At 36.4% G+C, this 22,268-nt stretch overlaps 1 protein-coding gene across 1 annotated transcript in view; it reads right to left on the bottom strand.

The window, feature by feature from the left end:
• Window positions 1-648: 648 nt before the first annotated feature.
• Window positions 649-22,268, bottom strand: part of GSPT1 (G1 to S phase transition 1) — a 29,929-nt gene continuing 8,309 nt past the window's right edge. The window contains exons 2-15 of the mRNA XM_082313282.1: window positions 18,068-18,115; window positions 17,615-17,656; window positions 16,627-16,854; window positions 15,578-15,611; window positions 14,004-14,081; window positions 11,519-11,699; window positions 10,994-11,148; window positions 9,417-9,557; window positions 8,566-8,659; window positions 8,138-8,218; window positions 6,215-6,388; window positions 5,673-5,762; window positions 5,152-5,320; window positions 649-4,426 (exon numbers count right to left, since the gene is read on the bottom strand). Of these exons, the coding sequence (XP_082169408.1) occupies window positions 4,374-4,426; window positions 5,152-5,320; window positions 5,673-5,762; window positions 6,215-6,388; window positions 8,138-8,218; window positions 8,566-8,659; window positions 9,417-9,557; window positions 10,994-11,148; window positions 11,519-11,699; window positions 14,004-14,081; window positions 15,578-15,611; window positions 16,627-16,854; window positions 17,615-17,656; window positions 18,068-18,115 (1,568 nt within the window). The 3' untranslated portion in view covers window positions 649-4,373. The remainder of the gene's footprint in view (window positions 4,427-5,151; window positions 5,321-5,672; window positions 5,763-6,214; window positions 6,389-8,137; window positions 8,219-8,565; window positions 8,660-9,416; window positions 9,558-10,993; window positions 11,149-11,518; window positions 11,700-14,003; window positions 14,082-15,577; window positions 15,612-16,626; window positions 16,855-17,614; window positions 17,657-18,067; window positions 18,116-22,268) is intronic.

Here is a 22,268-nt window from a genome sequence, read left to right as displayed (position 1 = left end):
TATAATCTAATTGTCAGATAGATGGATGCTTACAGTGCAAGTTACTCACTTATTCAAAGACTACTTTCTCAGAAGAACAAAGGCACCTGTCTTGGTGACAGAAGTTGCAAAGTTTTCTTGTTATAATCCGTTGCCTGTCATCAGTTCTACAGGCTTAACAGACGCCAGGAAGACAGCCTCAAGTACCTGTTTTCATCCAACAGTTAGTCTGTCATATCTCTTACTCTTATTCAGAAATATGTGGACTTTTTTAGGTGTACGTAACAGGGGAGATGTAGAAAAATCCAATTTACATTGGAAGTTGAGACTTTTTGGGAGGAAAGCCAATGAAAGGATACGTATTATCAAAAGTTATATATACACACAACAGATTTTGCATTTGTTAGCATAAATTTCCATTTTATATTAAGACTAGACTCCTTTCTAGCATTTCTTCAGAGGAAAAGAAATTTTTTTCAGGTTTATAGTGCATTAAAATAAACACAAGGCAAGAAACAGGTTCACAATATAAAATCTTCAGTAGTAACTCCAGTTTTGTTGGTATATTTTTCTTTACCAAATCCTCTATAGTGTATACAAAAACAGCAGAATAAGTAAGAGCCTTTAAGTATCAGTTCAGGAAGAAAACAGTCTTGTCTGGAGTACATTTCATCTGCTTTAACATCATCATTTAAACAGTCTGCATTAAGAACCAAAAAGCCAGAGTAATACAGAATCAAATACTTGGGACATTGAAACAATCTTTTTTTCTTAGGCAATATTCAGTAATAAACACTTATAAAAACACATTTCTCATAATTAACATTGGTTTTAATATATGGACTGGTGCCATAAGTAGTCTGAAACAGAGGTTCTTCATTGAGCAATTTTCGCTGGGCTTTTTATGCCACTGAAAAAAATCTGTAGAGGGGCATAAAATTTATGACCAGCAAATATCCCCATGGATAAACCTCCTTAAAGCAGCCGTTTTTCTTACATCACTATTACACCATCATCAATAGCTTCGTGCTCAAGAATACAATTTACTACCAGAATAAGTGTCTCAGGAAACCGGTGCCATCACGTTTGCGTATCAGTTCCCGATTGTCTGCAAAGGTGACCAAGGCAGCTGGAATGGTTTCAAGTAGGTAGTTGATGGCAATGTTAGTCAACTGATTGGTGTACCCATTCCTCCATTTAGTGTGCTTTACTTCTCGTAACTTGCAGAAACAAGTAATTATTTTCCTGTTGCGAAATAATCAGTACTGTTGCACATTCAGATTTTTTTTTTTTTTTTTACATTTAATTATTGTTACATATATGAAGGCTTTCAGTTCAAGGACATACAAGGTCTTAATTTATAGAATTATAATTTATGTTTTTATAAGTTACATCATGGCTATACACTTAAGCCATATCTACACTACAAACTTTGGCCAACAATCAGGGAGAATAGGTGCGATCCTCATCAGTACCACACTGCACATACAGACTGCTGTAAATGCCATTATACTGGGGGGCAAAAAAACCCAAATCCCTCATTTCTGCAGAAAGATGCTCACAGTTTTGCTGGTATGAGTTACATCCACGCCCGGACCCAGGAATCCTCTGCCAGTATCATATGCTAGCACAGTTACACTGGCAGTGCTCCTAGGGTTCCTGTAGCTTCAATCCAACTTCTACTTCCCCCCTTTTTTTTTTTTTCCTTCCTTTCAACTGTTGTGGTTGCACAGCTCCTTTATTTTGTTCATCTTCAAAGAAGCATACCACATTTTTAACAAAAGGAAGTATTCAAAATGGTCATTTAAAAAAAGTTTATTACAACAGTGAATCAGCAAATAGTATTTATTTCAAACAAAGCCACATTATCTTTTTCCTTCTTTCACCTAGATTTAGCTATACTCAATAGTAGTAAAAACGGGACTATAAAATGTAGAATGGAGATGAAATGAAGGAGTTGAGATGTAATCCGAGGGCTATTCAAATATAATGTACTTTCAGCTCTTCTACCCAAAATGCAGCCAATTTGTGCAGATTTATGCCTTACGTTTTCATATAGGTATTTTGTTATAGAATGCAAATATTTTATACCCAAATAAAACCCCCCTACAGGTTAGCAATATCTTTAATCGTATAATGTAGATTCTGTTAATGAACTTGAAATAATTTATTCTTCCTTTACAGACAAGGTGACATTAACTGGATTTATGGAAATGGTACTCAAATGCACTAGATGGGATGAGTAATGGAAATGCTCAGACTTTCTATCCACTGGTATTTCGACCCACCAGATGATTTTTCAATTTAATAATAAATACTCAGTCCAGCCTCAAAGTAGTGACGTTTTAGAATCCCTCATTAAGTTCACCTAAAAGTGGAAAAAATTCTACTGGAGCATCATGTAGTCTTGAGATGCATTTCAATGCTTTTAAAAAAAAAGTAGTTTTAAAAGTTCTAACAATTTAGGAATCTAACTGTAAGTATCCTCCAATAATGGTCTTTGCAAATTTCAAATCCTTACTTCAAGAAAGCAGTCAGATACGTGGAAATCTTAAGTCAATCCAGAATATGAACAAGACAGTAAGTTTCCTTGGCTTTTAATTTCTTCATTAGTTTAAGATCCAAGGAACTGTGGGTTTTGTTCACTTGGTAGGAAAAAAAGAAGTTACTTTTAAACTCTGATTTACCAAAAAAATAAAAGCCCAGAGATTTGCAGACATAATAAAATTTATTTAAATTCCATGCATTACGGTAGCTACAAGTGTAGTCATATGAAACTGAAGGACAATAACTTCTTCTGTCCATACAATGTAGCTGTAAGTGAAATGAATGGGAGTTCCACAGTTACAAAGAAACAAACAAAACAAAAAAAACCCAAAAAGGTAAATCTGTTTCAGTTTTGAGTTATCTGTGAATTCAGATACAGCCACTAGACTGTAAACTTTTGGGCGAGGAGATGGGCTCACCACAATTGTACAACTGAAAATGTTTGGTTTTAAGACATTTTGAAGAAGCTCTGAAGATACCTTTTGATACTTACTACTAATACTCTGGGAAATGAAAAAAATAAATCCATTAGCCTTCATCCTAATTGTTAGAATCAGGATAGCAATTGTAGACAGTCCACTGTCAAAGTGCAGCTAAACAGGGTTTTATTATGCAGCTCCTTCAAGTTGTACTGAGTAAGCTTTATTTTGAACCAGTTTTGCTTTAATTTCTCAAGAAAAACTTCACTAGTCCCCGTAAGCTTACATTGCTTTTTGATATGCAAAAATTTACAGACTGTGCTTGATTCTGACTCTCCCATATTTCAGTATGTGCAAACTCTTAGGGATTTAAATAGTCTTTCCCCCTCTCAGTTCAGACTGATCTTTAAAACAGCAAGGATTATCCAGCCCTCTAAATTAAAGACAGGGTGAACTGAGTAACTTATATAACTGGCACTTTTAATTGGCCCAGTTCTCCCACAAAATGCAGCTCTTATAAATACTAATAGGCACTATTGCCACAAATTCTCTTATTTTTGCAAGTTTCACTGATTTACTGGTTGTTAGCATTTTCTGCAGTTAAGAATTTAATAATGCTGAATTTTTATAAAGACACAATATGTAGTTCTAGCCTTCAAAATTGACTTACTGTGTCTAGTAATGATGTTAAAGTCAACCTAAATTTGCTGAAGATATTAACAAATGTAAAGCTAATGAAGGTGCCACATTTGCATGAATGTTTTTTAATTTTAAGAATGCATTCAACAAAGGGAAGGGGCAAACCTAATTATTTTAATACAAACTTGGTTGAGTGCCCAATTGCCTCATTTAAAACTGTGTGTGTGGGGAGGCTGAGGAGTTTAGAAAAGTCCAAGTAACCAAATATCTAGGTTACTGGAAAGTTAAAAAGCTAATGCAACTGCGTTACATCCGGATAAAAAACATTATTCAAAAGCAATTCAAATACCGAAAAAGATTTCAAATTGAATAGTTTATTAACATGGTAGTCATCTTTGTAACATGTGCACACACACTCGCACACTCTGAATGATCTGCCTGGAAAAAGAGGTCTTAATATATATGCTGGGGGAAATTAAACATTAAAAATCCTTTAGATTTTCATAATTATAGGCAATTATGTCCACATCACTTACAAAGCTATTGCCGAATCTTTCCAAGGAAGCAGAATTTGGGAGAAAAAAAAATTATTTTGGGAAAATTCAACAGTGGCATAGCAGAGCTCTCAATATGAGAAAGCTGACATAATGTGGACCTTTGCTGTGAAATTTGTCTTTGCAAAATATGGGGAATTTATCAATGGGCAGAAAATAAGAAGGCGGTGTGAAGTAGGCTTTTGCAGAGTCGATTCTCCTCACAGTATTGTGCGGGGGTCATTGAGAAAAATGCTTAGTCCTTCTCTGGAACCAGTTTCAGAACTTTTCCAATTGCAATGGTCTTACCTAAACCAAGGAGACAAACAGCAGAGTTACATGTATAGCGAAAAGAACATTTAAGTCTCCAAGAACGCGAAAACTTTCCCCAAAAATACAGGCTCTCCAGAGTATTAGAAATAATACAGAGAATAAAAACTGTTGTATTGCAGAATGAAGGCACCAGTGTATTTTAAAAGCACAATAAAATAGTAAAGCTGCTATTCTCACAGTAAAGAATACAATGTGATTTGTGGAAAGCCTGCTCTACATTCATCTAAGGAGAGGGCAAGGCAGAATCGTTCTACCAGATCTGTTTACTGCTTTTAAAGATAATTTATTTTAAATACGTCCCAGAAATCTACGAGTTTTACAAGGGTGAGCATGAGTTAAAGCCCAGCATACAACCCCCTCTTATCTTTTCTAACTTTAAACAGAGAAGCTGTGGTATTCACATTGTAGGTGGACATTCCAGGATGCATTAAGAAAACAGCGCTGGTAATTTTTCAAATTCAACCTTTTGTTTCACAGTGCACATTTCTGTTCGTTATTCTTCTAAATAAAACACGCTTTTTGTTACTAGCAAGAACTCTGCACAATGCCAACAATTTGCTTAGATTTACTTTTCCATTGTTACCCAGTTAGTGATTTGCACTAGATACCAGCATTTTAATACCTCATTGCCATGTATGATCTCCTATTTCAAATAACTGTATTTTTGCAGCAGTTAATAACTGTTGATCAAGCAGTCTTACCCTCATCTCTTAAGGTAAAGCGACCCATCTGAGGGAAATCTTTGAATGTCTCAAGGCAGATAGTTCCTGCTGTCCTTAAACGGGCAATGCATACTTGATCTTGTTTCACAAAACGGGGCCGTGTCTTACTTTTTTCTCCTGTTTTTTTGTCTACCAAGCAGATTAAGGCCTGTATAAGAAAAAAAAATAATTAATAGCTGTGAGTGCTAAAATAAGGCTTATTTTTTCTTTACGAACAAAACTGAAGTGGTCTAAGAAAGAAAATACTTAGAAATAAATAAATAAAAAAACCTTCTAAGATTTACTGCATAAGAGACTCAATCACGACTTACCACACCTTTCAGAAGGTTTATGCTAACAGTTACAGCCGCTTTTGGCTGTGTTACAGTACTGACCAAAGATTCCATTCAAGGCTGGAGCTTTGTTGCATTGGTTGCTCTACAGATGTACGTCATGACAGAACTCCTCACCCCAACAAGTGGATTGTCTATATTCACACCACAACTTAAAAGGACACTTACTGTTATCTCGACTTCTTCAATACAGGTGTGGATGTGCAGCACAGCATTATAACCTGGGCAGATAATGGATTTGTGCTCAATTATCACTATCTGTAAAACAATTAAAAAATAAGTGCATTTTTCCTCATTTCAATTATAAAAGACCAGAGAATAACCAAATACAGAACTATATTAAAATGTATAGTTGAACAAAACACACACAACCAATTTTTGTGAAACAAACAAAACTTATAAGCGACTTAGTCGCTTATAATATGAAAGTACAAAATTGAAGAATTGGCCTGACAAGATCTTGCTTTCACAATTATAGGTATCTAAAACTTTGTTGAGAAGTTGCATTCAAAACAAATGATATTTTAAAAACTCAAATGAACAATGTCAGCGTTAGGTATATATGTTATTGTCAATTTAGGGATATGATAGTGAATAAGAAATCTGAACTGAAACTTCAAACTACTGAAGTTCACACTTGGTGAAACACAAGCAAAATATTTTAACGCTTTTTACCCATCTATACAGCAATTAAATGCTAGTTATTCTACCTGGGCATCAAACGTGCGTCCAGAATGACACAGGTTGTTGGGATCACAGAGAATAAATCCTGGAAGGATCTCTTCCTCTTCAATTCCCTTCAGTCTGATCTTTAGATTTTCACCTGGGGCTACTGAATCAGTTTCTACATCATCAGAAAGGATTCCAAGAACCTCCACGTTGTGCTTAAAGCAAGCAAAAATGCAGTTTTCTATTGTGAATATTGTAGTTTGGTACAAAATCATTTTAATACAACAAGATTTCAATAAATAATTCCATTACAGTTAATTATATTTGGTTCTGCAAGCTTCAGAACATTTAAAACATTTGAATGATGAGTTACTAATATTTAAAATAGCATATTTAATAAAAGATATTTTAATACAATTCTATAGTAGATATTCAATGGAAAGCAAATTTCAAAAATATCCACTATTTCTCAAAGTGAAATGAGTTTAAAACTTACAAAGAGATGAGAGATACAATGGATGCATATTAGCTAAGAAGAATGCAAAAGCCACATTGTTGTACAGACTCGTTACATTCACAATATAACAGTCTGAATATTAACGCAATCCAGGAAATCCTAGAATCCCCAAATTCTACAAGATTTCCTGGAGAAGATGATAAAAATACCAAACATATATTAATGAACGCTCTCCAAGCAAAGACCAAAATGTATTTCCTAATGTTCCTATATGTTGTAACCTCTCTTCTGATTTTTGTATCTTCACACAATACTAGATACCAACAGAAAATAAATATGGGAAAGGCAGAGAAGTTAAAAAAGGAGTAGTTTCAGAAAGAGGTCTATTGTTCTGACTTGCTGAAGTTTTAGTTCAATCCTCATTAGCTGCCGAAGTAATTAAAAAAAAAAAAAAAGTGTGTCATCAAAAGCACTGGCTATTTACTGAATACAAATTCTGTAACCATTTAAAGCCATTTACAGTTTATTAATTTCTCCTAATCAGCCCCAAAATAACATGGGTGTCAGATGCGTGTCAAGCAGTTTTATAAAAGCCACTATCTGTTAAATTACCTTAGAAACTGAAAAGCATAATCTCAAACTGTCTAAGTTTAGTTTCAATTTTCAGCAGCTCTTGAGAAAGGTGACATGGAAGTTTACTAATCTAATTAACATATTTTGATTAGGAAATACCAACTTTCAATAAGCTGTAGACTTACTGTACATTTAAGTATTGAGACATTTTCTAGGAAACTAGCTGAGCCCACAGAATTGGAAAAAGTGCGTCAGCTTAAATCAAGATGACAAGAATAGATAAGAACAGTATTTCCAAACCCTTTTTGTAAGAAACCAACGGAAACAACCACCACCATTAGTTGAGGACACTATTCTCATCCACTGCCTCTCACATCCTTCACGTTTATATTTTTACATTCTTCAGGGCAGCACAATGATTCCAAATAGTGGTCTTACATTATGGAACAGCTACCTCCCTGCACAAACAACCTATCCTTAACTAAAGCAAACTTTAGGTCTTTCATTGGAACACACTGTGTACTGTTTGCATCCTTTAAATTTTTTCCTATTTCCCTCTGGGGAAGGGAAAAGAAGAAAAAGAAAAAAAGAAAAAAAGGGAAAAAGGAAGGCAAGTTTTGAGCAATATTAACCCACAGCAGCAAGGTTTTGTGGGCCAACTGTACAAATGCAAAATAAAACACAGTTCAAATAAACTATGATGATTTGTAGCCCAGCAATTGAGTTTACTAAGGTGAGACAACCCGAGTTCTGAATGCTAAGGAAGTAAACTATACACCCCCCCCCCACCAAACATCACCCATGTGGAAGCATGAAAGCTTAGTTGTGTTCAACTGAGCAATAGAAAACTTCCTGATTTACAGTAATGAATATCTTTAAGAATCAAGCTCTTTTTTAGGGTAGTAACATTTTTAATATCTAAACCTTACCATACCTTGTTTGGCATCATCACAAGCTGTTGTCCTTTGCAAATAGAGCCCGACTCCAGCTTCCCAAGGACCACAGTGCCCATATCCTTCACAAAAAGAAATTATTACATAAAAATTGAAAACATTTTTCTGAAGAGTCTGCTCTAATTATGATTTAACTCTAAGTATGATTACTTAACCCTATGAAGTTATTCAGCACTGCTATACTTAATGTTTTGGAAACTGTTCTCATGAAAGATTACAGATTAAGAGTCTCATATAATACCAAAATGATTCACTTCCCCTCCCCGCCTCTATTCTACAGTTGGAAATATAAACATATCAAAGGAAAAAAAAAAAAAGATACCCTCTAAAAATACAGTAAATAGTCCATTTTTACTGCTTTCTGAGAATGGTGCATTTATACTTTCAATCCTATTATTTTAATTTGTACCTTATATTTATCCACAATTGGCAGCCTGATTGGTCCATCAACTGAACGGTTGAAGTTTGGCAAATTGTCCAGGTATGGAATAAATGGTAATCCACTAAAAGAACAGAAGGCATTTGTTTCAATTTCGTGAGCACCCTTCTAATTAAAAATTACTCAGAATGGATAAATGCAGTCCAACAAAAGAAATTATTTTCATTCTGTCATCATTAAGAACAGTGACCTCTACGACAGTTAAATCTATCATAACATCCCATCATTAGTGTCCGCTTTACCCTAGCTAACACGTTAATACCCAGAAAGTGCACGTAATTTTTAAGTTACATTACAGGCATATTTTACACAAATTATTTTTTCCTTTGAGATTCTTGCTAGATTTGTAATGTTTTGGAAATACAAAACTGTAAGCTAGGTCCAAACATGACTTTCAGTAATATGTTTTAACTGCCATGAACAATACTGGAAAACATAACATCCATAAAGAGACATGGCTTGTCACTAATTATGATACAGCTTCAAGCAAACTGTTCACATCAAACAATTACTCATTCTAGCAACGTGTCAACTGCAGCATCACTGGAAAATTCAAGGGCTAGTACGGCACTCAAACTCACAACGCCAAAGAATACTGCAAATACTATTACAAAGTCTGCTAACTTTAATCTTCTGCAGTGAGCAAATGCTTTTCTTTGGCTTGTGGCATGGCTGTGTTCTTGGTGCCCTGATTTTATTTCCTCAAGCACTTTAGAACACAGCTACAATATACCATGCTATACTTCTTCCTAGCTTCACTGTAGCATTTACTTTTATTGAAATATAGCAAATATCCAAGTTGTTCAATTTAAGATACATACATATACCAAGGGCAGAATTCTGACTGTTCTTTAAGGTTTGCTCCAGTCAGTCCTGAGCAGGGCATGAAATGAATATCCTTTTTGGGATTGAAGCCAACTTTCTTCAAAAATGGCACCAGTTTCTCTTTACATTCCTCATATCTATTAAAATGACAAGCAGATCAAGATAAGTTTCAGTTGTTCCAGCATAATATAATACTGTGCTTTAAAAAAAAATAACAAAAACACAGACATTTAATTTTCATCAGTTAAGTTATTCTCTGACCAGCAAGCAAACCTAATAAAGTTTAGTGGCCTATTTGCATCTTCTCTCCGATCTTCCAGCACAACTTGGTATTGTCCATTCCCCCTCATTCCTCTGCTCCATAAAGCATCAGCAGGTTTCTCCATATACCTCAATTACTGGGCTGGGTAAGCAGCAGCATATGCTATATCTGCTTTTAAGCAAGAGATGCAGGCCAAGATAGCAGGACAGACCAAGCAGGCAGCTACTGAGGCCATGCTGCAGGCTTTCACCTTAGCAGTGGCTTGGTCACCTCCAATCTCCTACATATTTTCCTAAGACTTAATGCTATTCATTTCTACTACACTTCTCCCTCTCAGTCCATTTCAGCTGAATTCACTAACGTCAGAAGGTTGGGGCAGGACCAAGACAGCACAACTGGGCATGCCTTACTCTCTTAGTAAACTAGGCTGATGCTGTGAGGTTGCATAGTCCCTCACAGCTGTCCACAAAAACTTTCACAGTTCTTGACAGCACAGCAAGTTCTCTGACAACTCCTCTTATTACACTGTAGGAGACAACTTTATCCCATCATTACACAAGTATCTCTAGGGAAGGACTAAGTTACACTTTTTAGCATCCACCTTAAAGGGGTAAAAGATGTGACAGAAGCCATAAAAAGACCTAAGTTGTGACCCTTAGGAAAATTAAAACCCTTTAGTAACATTTGAGCATTAAGGCAGAAAAGAATAAATAACTAATGAAAAGCATTAAGTGTTACATATTGACTTTTAGTTATTTTTACCTGGCCTGTACCATTGCGAGATTCCCCTCTCTCCTCCCTTCTCAGACTGTAATCATGAGCCACTTTAATGTATTATTTGCTTACTCAATTCAGCTTATCATAAAAGAACAACTCCAAATAATACGGGGTGGACACGTAAGGTGAGCAGGGTAATGCTGTTCTCACCAAATATAAGCTAGGAATTTAGCAGAAACGTGGCCAAGCAATTAAGAATCTGGCAAGCTAAACTACAGAAAACAGATTCGCTTCCTTTTAGGTTCAGTATAAAGTTTCCAAGTCAACAATTGAACTATGTTAGAATGCAGTTGAAAAACAGCAGAAAAAAGTTGAAAGTGAATGTTTTAAAGTAGTGTAGAACTTCAAGCTTAGTTGAGAGGCACTGTCCTGGGCACCATGCTTCTGTTTTTCCTGCAGCTTTGATAACCACTGTCTTTGGTAGACTGGTGGACTATTCTTTCAGCAAAAATGGGATGAAAAAAATTACTTAGGAATTATTTTCTTTCAGTATCTTTTAATGAAGATTAATTCTTTTTTTAACAGTAAACTCACCTTTCATTACTCCAGTTTACAGTTGGATCATCCATTTTATTAATAAGAACTATTAAATGTTTTACACCTGCTGTTTTTGCTAACATGGCGTGTTCTCTTGTTTGCCCACCTTTCTCAAATCCAGTTTCAAACTCTCCTTTTCTTGCAGAAATAACCTAATTAAAAACACACATTTTAATAAAAGTTCTACAATTCTCTCAACATAACAATCTACAATGGGTAATACTGCCTTATACAAAAATAACTTTGAGTAGTCAAAACTGGTAAAAGCTTTCAAAATGCACCGGTATATCCTCAATATCACCCATTAGTTTCTGCACCAACATATATAAAAATCACATGACACCTAGGGACAATTTTATGAGGCTGTTAAGTTACTCCAAAAACACTCAACTTGGTAGACTTGAGATTTTAAAATGTTGCTCACTGTAACTAACCAAAAGAGCAAACAAGCAAACAAAAAATAAAAATCAAAAGCTTAATTCCACAGTATACCCAAAATAAAAGAATCGGATCAGTCCTTACCAGCACAGCAAGATCAGCTTGAGAAGCCCCACCAATCATATTTGGAACAAAGCTCTTATGTCCAGGAGCATCTAGAATAGTGAAGTGTTTCTTTTCAGTTTCAAAATAGGCACGACCCACTTCTACTGTTTTACCTTTGTCTCGTTCTTCTTGGTTTGTGTCTAAAGCCCATGAAAGGTACCTAAAAAAAAGAAACAACCCAAATATTTTATTTTTGTATTAATTTTTACTAAATTTAGGTATGATGATCTGTTCATCATAAAATGTCTTTTTTTTCTGCTCAACTATTCTAACCACCTCAGCATTACTGAACTTAAGCATTTCCAAGACCAATAGTGACTTTTTATTGAATGTTTTGTGTAGTGAGCTGTAGTGCCCAGTGCTAGCTAGCTCTCCCTCACATACCTAGAAGGCTACAACTCTAAAAACCAATTTTCAATTCCTAAGCTCTCCAGGTATGATCTGACCTCAAATACTTTAAGCTTTACCTCAGTTTGAAAAACACCTCTGGATCAAATACAAAATAATTCCTCTTTCTCAGCATAATTAACTAAAAAATTAGTTCTGATTTGCCATATTCGTATTATGAGAACTATTATTATTAGTTTTCATTTATTTGCATATATTAAACATTAGTTGGCTACAAAATAGACACCACCTTTATTCACCCGATCTTTGATACTTTGGTCATATCAGCTGTTGTCCCTGCCTAATTATCTTTTATCCCATCAGCCATTGACAAACACATTAGATTTAAATTAGACAGATAAACTGAAATTCCAAAAAAAAAAAAAAAAAAAAAAGATGATTTAGGTTTTGTGAAAATTGGTGAATAGAAAGGAGAGGAAAAAAATTAATACTCTTACGAAGGAGAAGAAAAGTAGTAATAACTAAATTGAACTGGCTTAACATACCAATATTTTTCACCATTAACAGCAGCTTATAAAGATCTTTAGCTTGGCTTTTCTATTGCCTGGATTATGTCTGAAGAGACACTGCTAACTCAGCTGACCAGTGATCAAGGAGGGAGCATCAGCGACTATTAAACACAAAGATGTTCTTCCCAGCTCAAGAGGTTCCTGAGTTGGAAAAAGCACCAAACAGTGGGAATTACGGATATATAATGACAGTCTTTCCCAGGCAGTAGCTATTTGTCACTGATCGAGGTCTGGATAGCATGCTAGATGGCTTTTGGTTTGTACCAGTATGTGTGCTCCTATGTGTCTTCACCATGGCTTGTGTTTCTGGAAGAGTTCAGCCAAGCCAAAGGTCAGGTTTTACTCAGCTAACAAGAGGCAAGCAGGACTTTACGCGTGGTAGCTCGATGGGGAGTCCTTTTTGCACATAGGGGTTTTTAGGGAAAGATGCATTTCTGACTGAAATATCAACTCTGCACTACAGTATAGTGTTTTCTGAATCACAAAGTAAAACTGCTCAAATTTCAAGACTCTCAACATAGAAAGCAAGCGAACAAGATCTCTGATAATGACACAGAGGTACATCATACTTTCTGTTGTATATCTGACGTAATTTAAAGAATAATAGCAGCATTCAAAGAGACTTTCTGCAACTCACTCTCTAAAAGAGGAGGGGGAAGAGAAAATGTGTTTTTCAAGCTGTCCAAGGATTTGAGGAAGGCCTTGAAATATTTATTACTATGGTCAACTCTCAACAGGGGGATGATGCTTGCTTGATAAAAAGAACGTATGTCACCCTTTCTATCCCCCTCTCTCACACATAATACAATTAGTTCAGGCCAATGCCCACCCCTTGAGTGCTCCATTGCTGCGCTACCTAAGGAAGTCTTTGGCTGCTTCTTTTCCAGAGCCCTTTGAACCCCTATTTTCCTCTACCACAGCCAAAAATGGACATTTTCCAAAAGGAAAATCCATTTTCCAGGAGTTGTTTGAAGGAGAAAGCAGGCTGCTGTATCTGCTGTATACACACACAGAAAACCAAAAGACAACAAAACCCAAAACAAACAAAAGGCCCGCAAAAAATCCACACACGACAGCAGCAGCATCTTGCCTGGAGGAAACTTAAGAACTGCGGACTCTATCTTTACTTGTATAAAAATGAGATATAAGGTGACAGCCAAAACTATTCACTCGCTCTCTCCTCACGTCTGCCAAACTGACAGCTTTAATCTCTGTCCCTTAGATGTCTCTCTGCTGTTTACAGGTGAAAGACATACAGATAGAATGACCCCAAGAGCTGCCTGAGAAAAGTGTCTGCCTTGTATTCCTTTTTACCACCTAGGTTTACCAAAGCATTGGAGCAGCAAAACCTGTTTCAATGTGAATCACACTGTTTCGTATAGTTTTACTTAAAGTAGTACTGGAGGAAAACAAGAGATTCCTCCCCTCCCACTCGAAACCCATTCCAGCAGGAAGCCAGTGCTACAGGGACAGAGAGTAAAAACAGTTTCCCATTTTCACCACAGTGCAAAGAGAAAAGCACGCTATTATCTTCAGTAAGTTCATACCATGTTTCTCTGTTTTTTTCTTTAGCTTCTCTTTCATATTTTTCAAGTGTTCTTTTGTCAACCATTCCTGTCAAATACCTAAGAAGGGGGGGGGAAAAGTGCAATTTTACAAAAGGAGAAACATAGTTAAATAGTTATACAATCCCTACAGATTATTTTGAAAAACTGGAACAGCCTGATGCAAGCAGCAGTGGAATTTTTTCTCCGCAAAAAGCCACACCATTATCTGATATGTAAAAGTACACCAGTACCACTTTAGCAGAAATATGAGGGATGTCTTTTTTTTAAGCCTAATTGTAAAAGGTTCTGCAGAGGCAAGTATTGAAAAGGAACTACATCTGTTAAGTCCGTTTCTGAGACTAACTCAGTATTTCAAAATTAAATAAAAATTGTGATAGGACAATTTTTCACAACCCTCCCCCCCCATTTCTGAAATGTAAAGAAAAATATTTTTTGTTTCATTCTTTTTCGATAGAACAAGGAAACTGATGTTTTAAGAGAGATCTTTCAGTTATGAAAAAAAGCAAGTAGTATACAGTTTTAATATAATAAAACTTCCATATTTTCCCCTCAGATATTTCTACCTGATCTTCTAATAACAGTAATCTACTTAGTTTATAAGGAAAATTAATGATAACAGCAAATAAAGGGTTAATGACAAAGTTGATACAAGCACCCAATTTTTCCCCCCCTTACAACAAAGGGATAGTCTGCAAAAATGAAAGACCACAAAAAGCTTTAGGTGGGAGTGATAAGAACAGGCATCTCCTTGTACAAGGAGAATACTCAGACACATCAGATAATAAAATGCTAATTTGCTCTAGTATGAACTACAAGGTTAAATGTAGCATGACAATTTCAACATTCCAGTTTGGTCAAAACAAAACAAGATGAAAATGCCAAGACAAAGACCTCCCACTTTTGCTGAGAATATTATTTTAAAATCATACAAATACTTTGCATCAGCAGGATAGCATTTATTTCTTCATGCACTACTTACCATTTCTTGGTTTGTTTTTTTTTTTTTTTACAAACTAAGATCTAGCTGCACTTATTTACTTTTGTCTCATAAAAAATACTGCAGTCTCTAGATACTGTTTCTAAAATAGACTTAAAAGATTAACTATTGTAATTTCACGTTTTGAAATCAAATTATGCCTGACAATGTTAGCACCAGGGAATAAGGATATTCAAATTTTTTTTTTAATCTTCACAAAAAGGACAAAGTTCAATAAAGGGAATAAAGCTGTTTCAAACAGCATTTTTAAATGATGAAGAAAAAGAGAGTCTCCTGTTCTAAGAACAGGATTCAGTTTTTTAAATTTAATAATGTATGCTTTTGCATAGTTGTTTCCATTAAGTAAGTGAAACTCCTATAGCAGTAAGATTAGATCTGCTGGAATTAAGAAATTCCAAAGACAATAAGTAACTAAATTGACAGAGAGAGTAACATTATAAAAATATTAATCTATGCTAATTAAAGCCATAAAGAAAGTATTACTCATTTTACTTAATGTATTTTTAATTCACAAAAAAGAACAGCAAATCTAGATTTTATTTAATATTTTCCTTACATTATTTGTCCTCCAATAGTTGACTTGCCAGCATCTAAAAAGAAAAAAAAAAAAAATTAAGTCATTCACAATTTAAAAGAAAATCCTAGAAAAAGAAGAAAACAGTTATGAACAAGGTAATCCAATTTATTTCCAAAGATATATTTTTTAATTGTAATCTAAGTTTTTTGAAGCATCTCTCAGCTTCCCCTTGTTTCCATAATAATTCATTGTCAATTCAAGTACACTGAATTTTGAAAATTCTGTTCTCGAACATATAAACTTGGCATTATCCATAACAAAAAAAAAACCCTCAACAAACAGTGATCCAGCAAAAGCGTGGGTTAAGAGTGTGGGAAGCTCTTGCAAAAGCCCTTTCCCTGCTTCCTTTCTCCCTTGTCCCTAACTTCTGTAGGCTGCTCTTCAATATTGGGATGTACCTCTGCCCACTGCCTCTTTACTTTGTGTGATAAAGTGATAAGAGACTATACAAATGAAAATAGAGAATGTACTGTAAAACTCATGATTCAATAATTCTTCTGTACTTTTGACACAACTTAAGATTTTTCTGTAGCTTGTTGAAACAATTCAATTGGGACATTTTGCTATAAATGGTTCTTTTAACCCTGAATTATGTTCATTTATTGTTTATAGCTCTACAACTGTTAATATTTTGAACAATAATTTTTTAATTTAATAGCAATTAATAAGAACCCTCTGAAAAATATTTAAAACAAGCAGGAAAGGAGCACTGCTTTCTGATTTTGTTCTTTGGATCATAAACACAGGTATGTCACTTAAGCACTCAATAGAGCATGAGAAATCATGAATGCAGACACTGTTGTGTCCAAGAGAACACAGGCACTCTAGCCTTGGCACTCTACCCCTGAAAGACCTTCTTTAAGTTTTTTAATTCCGGAGCAGCTTCATTAGAATGAATGCTCCTATTAACCTCAAGACAGGGTGAATACATACATCCCTACAAAGAGCAGGATTAATTTCTAATCCTCCGAGTTCTAGAGAATACACAACACAAAGATCCAATTACTTCAAATTCACTTACAACTTACCTACGTGCCCAATGAATACTACATTTACGTGCTCTTTTTTAGGAGCACCTGGTGGTGCTACAACAGATTTCGGTTTTGGTATTTCCTCCTCCTCTTCCATCATTTCCTGAGTGCTTTCTTCAGAAGGCCCTGCATCCCCTGCGGGACCACCTCCTAGCTCTGCTTCACTTGTTTCTTCTTTGTGGTCCCATGACTCTTCCGGGGACATTTCTGTCTCTCCATTTTCCACTAAAAATTAACCAGTTAGATATATTCAAATAGATAATGAAATTCAAACCAATGACTATGGAGAAAAGCCCCTGCCCCAAAGATGCAATCAAAAGACTTCAACTATCCAGTCTGTTAATGTCTTCCTATATAAAAATGGGCAACTGCTGCTTGTTTCTGAAATGATTATTACCGTGAGCTTTCAAACTAGCTTGTGTGCTGACATCAGAAAACCATGATTCACAGGGATTAACAGACTTCTGATTTAACAATGCAACAATTTTACAAGGAAAAAACAAATCTGAAGATCCACTCAGATCATCATGCTGGTCTGAATCCAGACACAGACACATACTACCATATGTTTAGAAAGAAAAGGAGAGGGATAATGGTTTAAGTTCTCTCAAAACCCATACAAATACAAGGAGAAAAATACAATTTCCATGTTCTGATTGCTCATATTACTGATCACTTTAACGTTTTTTTGTTAATCACCATTTCACACATATTAATGGGACTATTTCGTAATATGAAATTATTTTTAATAAAGCACTAACGCTTTTTCAGTGTCCAAGTAATCCAATTGCACCTGTCAATGCATACTAGTGTTTGATTACCTCTTTCCTAATCTAGGTATAAAGACACAACGAAAATTAGTAAAGACCAAAAATGCAAAGGCTCAATAAGGTATTCTTCAATTTTGTTTGCAATGATTCAGCAAAAGCACTATCATAGCATTTTATAGTACTACCATAGTGAAATGGAGCAATTCTCATCTTACCAACAGATTCTGAAATTTCCATGTTAACAGCAGCATTTGAACCTAGGGTGGAAAAAAAGAAAAAGGGAAAAAAGGAATCATTAAGGACACATATTTACCATGATAGCATCAAGAACAAACGGGGTGACTAAATTAATAAAAGGATAGTTCAGATGTTTGGGCATTTGCCAATGCTATTTAATATACAGATTCAATTTAAAAAATTCTGCTTCATGCAAGCTTTATGACCTTCAATAAACCACTTGGTCTTTATGTGCCTTGCTCGACTGACTATAAAATTGTAAATAACCACAGATAACCGCACTGCCTTACAATAGTAGTATGAGGATAAAGAGAATGAAGATTGGAAAAGGTTCATAGAGATTTTTCAAAAGGAGATTCTTTGCAATGATTTTTTTAAAATCACGTTTAATGGAGCTGCGTTGAGTACCATCAGAACACAAACCCAATTACCTTCACAAGAGGCTGTCTGCTCCTCTAGAGAAGTCTCGACAGGTGCGCCTGCACAGAAAAAAGTTTACCTTTTAAAATACACTGATGTAACCAATTTCCACACTTAGGCATAAAAGACCATCTCTCAACTCTATTACAAGAAGCATAATAACCCCCCCCCCCCCAACAGTACTAAATATAACCTCCAAGCACAAATACTTCTAAAGAACACTGCCTAGAAGTTGTGATAATAATACACCAGTTCTAAAAACAGTTCAATTTCCGCACACACACCTCCCCCCCCAATGGAAAGATATACTTAAAGCAAGTTTTAAAGGAAGTAATTTTTCTGTACATAGTATTTTACCTGCCCATCCTTTTTGGGCATGCTGGCTATTTTAACTGTTAGTACCTAACTGGTGTTTAAAAATGTCAAACCAGTTCCATTGTATCCAAAGGAACAATGCGCGCGTGGTGCCACAACTGCACGGAAAGGTTCTGCCAGCTTCAGCTTACAGGCGTACCTACAATGCTATCGTGCCTCAATTTCACATAAGCATTGAGCAGAAAATTGAAACAAGCTATTAAGAATAAATTCTTAAGATCTTCTGTAGTTATTAGGGTCAAGAGATGATAAACTCATTCACACGCCTGCTAAGTTTGCCAGTCCACCATAATATAGTCACATTACTGGGAGGGCAATCTCACCAGTCATGTGCATATCAAAGCCACAAGTATGTTTTTTGGATAGATCATTCAACCTTCTCATGCACTAAACCATGCCACTAAACTATATACTGAGGTATAGCTAATTATTAAGCCTACTAAGAGTGATATGTTCCAATTAACAATTACACCACTTGATGTTTCGGGACATTATTCCACATGATCAAGAGGGCTTCTATAATTATCCCTAAAACCTTAACCTATTTAGTTTTCTCTTGGTATGAATTCAACTTCATAATTCTTTGAAACAAGTTCATTATCTTATTTTTTCAGCCACATACCAAATTCATACCCTCTATTTAGCTGTACTCCAGCTCTCCTTCGATCCCATTATAAAAACACAGATCTTCTAGCATAACTTGCTCTATACGCGTGACAGGACCTAAAGATGAAACAAATCCCCTCAAAAGAACAGAAACATACAGAGAAGGACCTGATTCTAAGCCTCTTGGCTTCCACGCTGTTTGCGTATTTGCTGCAGACTTCTCTAAACTGGAGCAGCGCTGCAAAAGCTGGAAGAGGGCCAGAGGACAAAGCTGGCAGGCAGGGCGAATGTGGGTCACAGCGCAGCACAGTGACCGGCAGCAGCACAGGGGAGGAAACCGCTGTGAGCGAGGTTCCCTGCGCTCCTCTGTTATTTCACGTATGATCTGCGCTCCAGTGCCTCAAAACCACAGGAACAAAACTTTAAGAGAATGATTTAATACAGTAAGTACAAGCATAAGAAGAGAATGCCTTGAGATTCCTTGTGAGAAATGATATATTACTCACATTTGAGAGCTGGAAAAGACTCAAATCAGCCCATTTATGAGCGTGGTAAGCAGGTGGCACAGAATCTAGCTATGAACCTAAATCTAGAATCTAGGTATGAACCATTTTGTAACACATCAGAAGATTGTTGGTTATTTCACACACGCTATGGTTGGGATGCAAAAATATTTTCATTACAAGATCATTTCAACAAGCTTTTCACTCCTGAAGTTCGTCCATAATGAAACACAAATGACAGTATTTATGCACTTGCCTTGAAACAGAAGCTCTACAAGTGGTTGAACAGTTATTTAATTTTTTGGAGATACACTGTCAGTCAACAGCATTCACAATAAACTCAGTTTTTACTTTCTGGTCTGTAATACAGCAGGCATACAGACAGGAAAAAGAAGTTTCTTCACAAATAACAGAGAGGAGATAGGAAATTGTTAACCTAAAAAGGTCCATCTGTTAAATTTTGTACAGGTCTAGCACACAAGAGAATCAATAAGACAGTCTGTGTACGGATCCTAAACAGTACTAATGCCACACAATCGAGGGGCAACAGATATTCAGTTATGACCACAGCCACTTACTAAATTCTGGTCACTTTGGTACACAAGTGGCAGACATGCTTTGAAAGAGGACACTGAATTACATGAAACATACACTGCTCCTTCAAAGTAGAAAAGGAATACAAACCACTCTCTAAAAAAGGTCATTGTAACGAAACCAAGTAAACAATAAAGAATCTTAAAGCCTGTTCTTTTTGAAATTAAGTGATAAAAATAAACACCCGCTCAGTAATTGTTTACTTCTGATAAACAATTTGAGGTTATGTCAGGTTATTTCAGGCACTGGTACACTGCAAACAAATCTACAAGAGAAAAGTCTGACTTTAAAGGGTCAGATTTATCATTTGCTCTGTGTGGAACTGAACAGAGTGCCTGAAGCATGCCTTTAAGACAATCACCTGAAAAGAAGGGTGCAGGCCTACTGCTTCTTAGACCCTTGGGGTGCCACATTTTGCTCTTCGTCATCTCTCCTGCCGTGTCAGCCCTAGTGCACGTGTAGCTATTGAAGCTCCACAAACGGAGCTGGTCTGACCGAAAACTGAACTAGCAAAAAACCTACCAGCTTTCGAGTGTATCAGCACTCTCAAGCAACGTATCGGCTGGGTGGAAGAGCGCTACTAGTGCCATGGCAGAGAGGACAGAAAGGCAATCTCAACAATTCAAGGAAACACACTTCACCTTTAAGTTTCAGTTCTGAAACTCCTAGGGAGTCTTTGGATCACATAAAAAGATGAAGACAATTCTGAATCCAGTTGAGATAGGCTTACTACCTAGGACTCAATAGTGGTCTAGGACACAAGAAGTCTAAACTCTGCACTGTCCCTGTGGCAAAATGTTTGGACAAATCCAGTGAACTGAAGTAACCTTGCTTATTTTGCCCGAGAGAGAGAGAGACAGTCACTGTAACAAAATACCTTTAAGATGAGAGAAACTGAGAAAGGTTCTAAGTAGTCCTTTAACTTATCCTGATCTCTCCAAAACATTGACGTAGATATGCAAAGTTTTTCATTTTGTGTTTTCTGGAAGTCAGGAAAGTAACTAACATTTATGGTTAACATAGTTTACTGTTATTGTAAAAACATCACATACAGCAAAGTAAACACAAATTACAAAAATCTGTAAGATATTTCAAGTTCAGCTTGAAAATTCTAGATCCTCATCTGTGAAAATCATTCAGATAGGAATCTTGTCATATGAGAGGGATTAAAAATGTAGTTTGTATGAAATCCGGTTTTAAAGTCAGAACATGTCTTAAATGATGCCAAATCTTTAAGTAATGCTTCAAATTCTTGGATTTACACACGATAAACAACAATTAGGTTTTACATAGCATCCTCCATACTCCCTCTCTCCTCAAACCATCAATCAAGAATCAGAAAATCGTTAAGGTTGGAAAAGACCCTTAAGATCATCGAGTCCAACCGTTAACCCAGCACTGCCAAGTCCATCTATACCATGTCCTCGAGCACCACATCTATCCGTTCTTTAAATACCTCCAGGGATGGAGACTCAACCACTTCCCTGGGCAGCCTGTGCCAGTGCCTGACCACCCTCTCAGTGAAGAAGTTTTTCCTAATATCCAACCTAACCCTCCCCTGGCGCAGCTTGAGGCCGTTTCCTCTCATCCTATCGCTTGCTACTTGGGAGAAGAGACCGACCCCCACCTCGCTACAGCCTCCTTTCAGGCAGTTGTAGAGAGCAAGAAGGTCTCCCCTCAGCCTCCTCTTCTCCAGGCTAAACAACCCCAGCTCCCTCAGCCGCTCCTCATAAGCCTTGTGCTCCAGACCCTTCACCAACGTCACTGCCCTTCTCTGGACACGCTCCAGCACCTCGATGTCCTTCTTGTAGTGAGGGGCCCAAAACTGAACACAGCACTCGAGGTGCAGCCTCACCAGTGCCGAGTCCAGGGGCACTGTCACCTCCCTGGTCCTGCTGGCCACACTATTCCTGATACAAGCCAGGATGCCAGAAGAGCTGTTCTTGCAACCTCATTCACTGTATTACACGAGGTGAGCGATTTATCTTTAGTCCTCTTGAACATCAGAGCCCTAGGACATTTTTTGGAATATCTTTGTCGTCAACGCCAAAGGCAAAAATGGATACACATGCTGCATTTATCTACTGGTAGACCATCAGACAAGAACGTTATGCAATTCAGAGTCTTTTCTGAA

Source organism: Platalea leucorodia (assembly GCF_965183815.1).
Source record: "Platalea leucorodia genome assembly, chromosome: 5".
NCBI classification, from domain to species: domain Eukaryota; kingdom Metazoa; phylum Chordata; class Aves; order Pelecaniformes; family Threskiornithidae; genus Platalea; species Platalea leucorodia.
The sequence above is the reverse complement of the archived record's forward strand: the minus strand, read 5'-3'. Positions and strand labels throughout refer to the sequence as shown.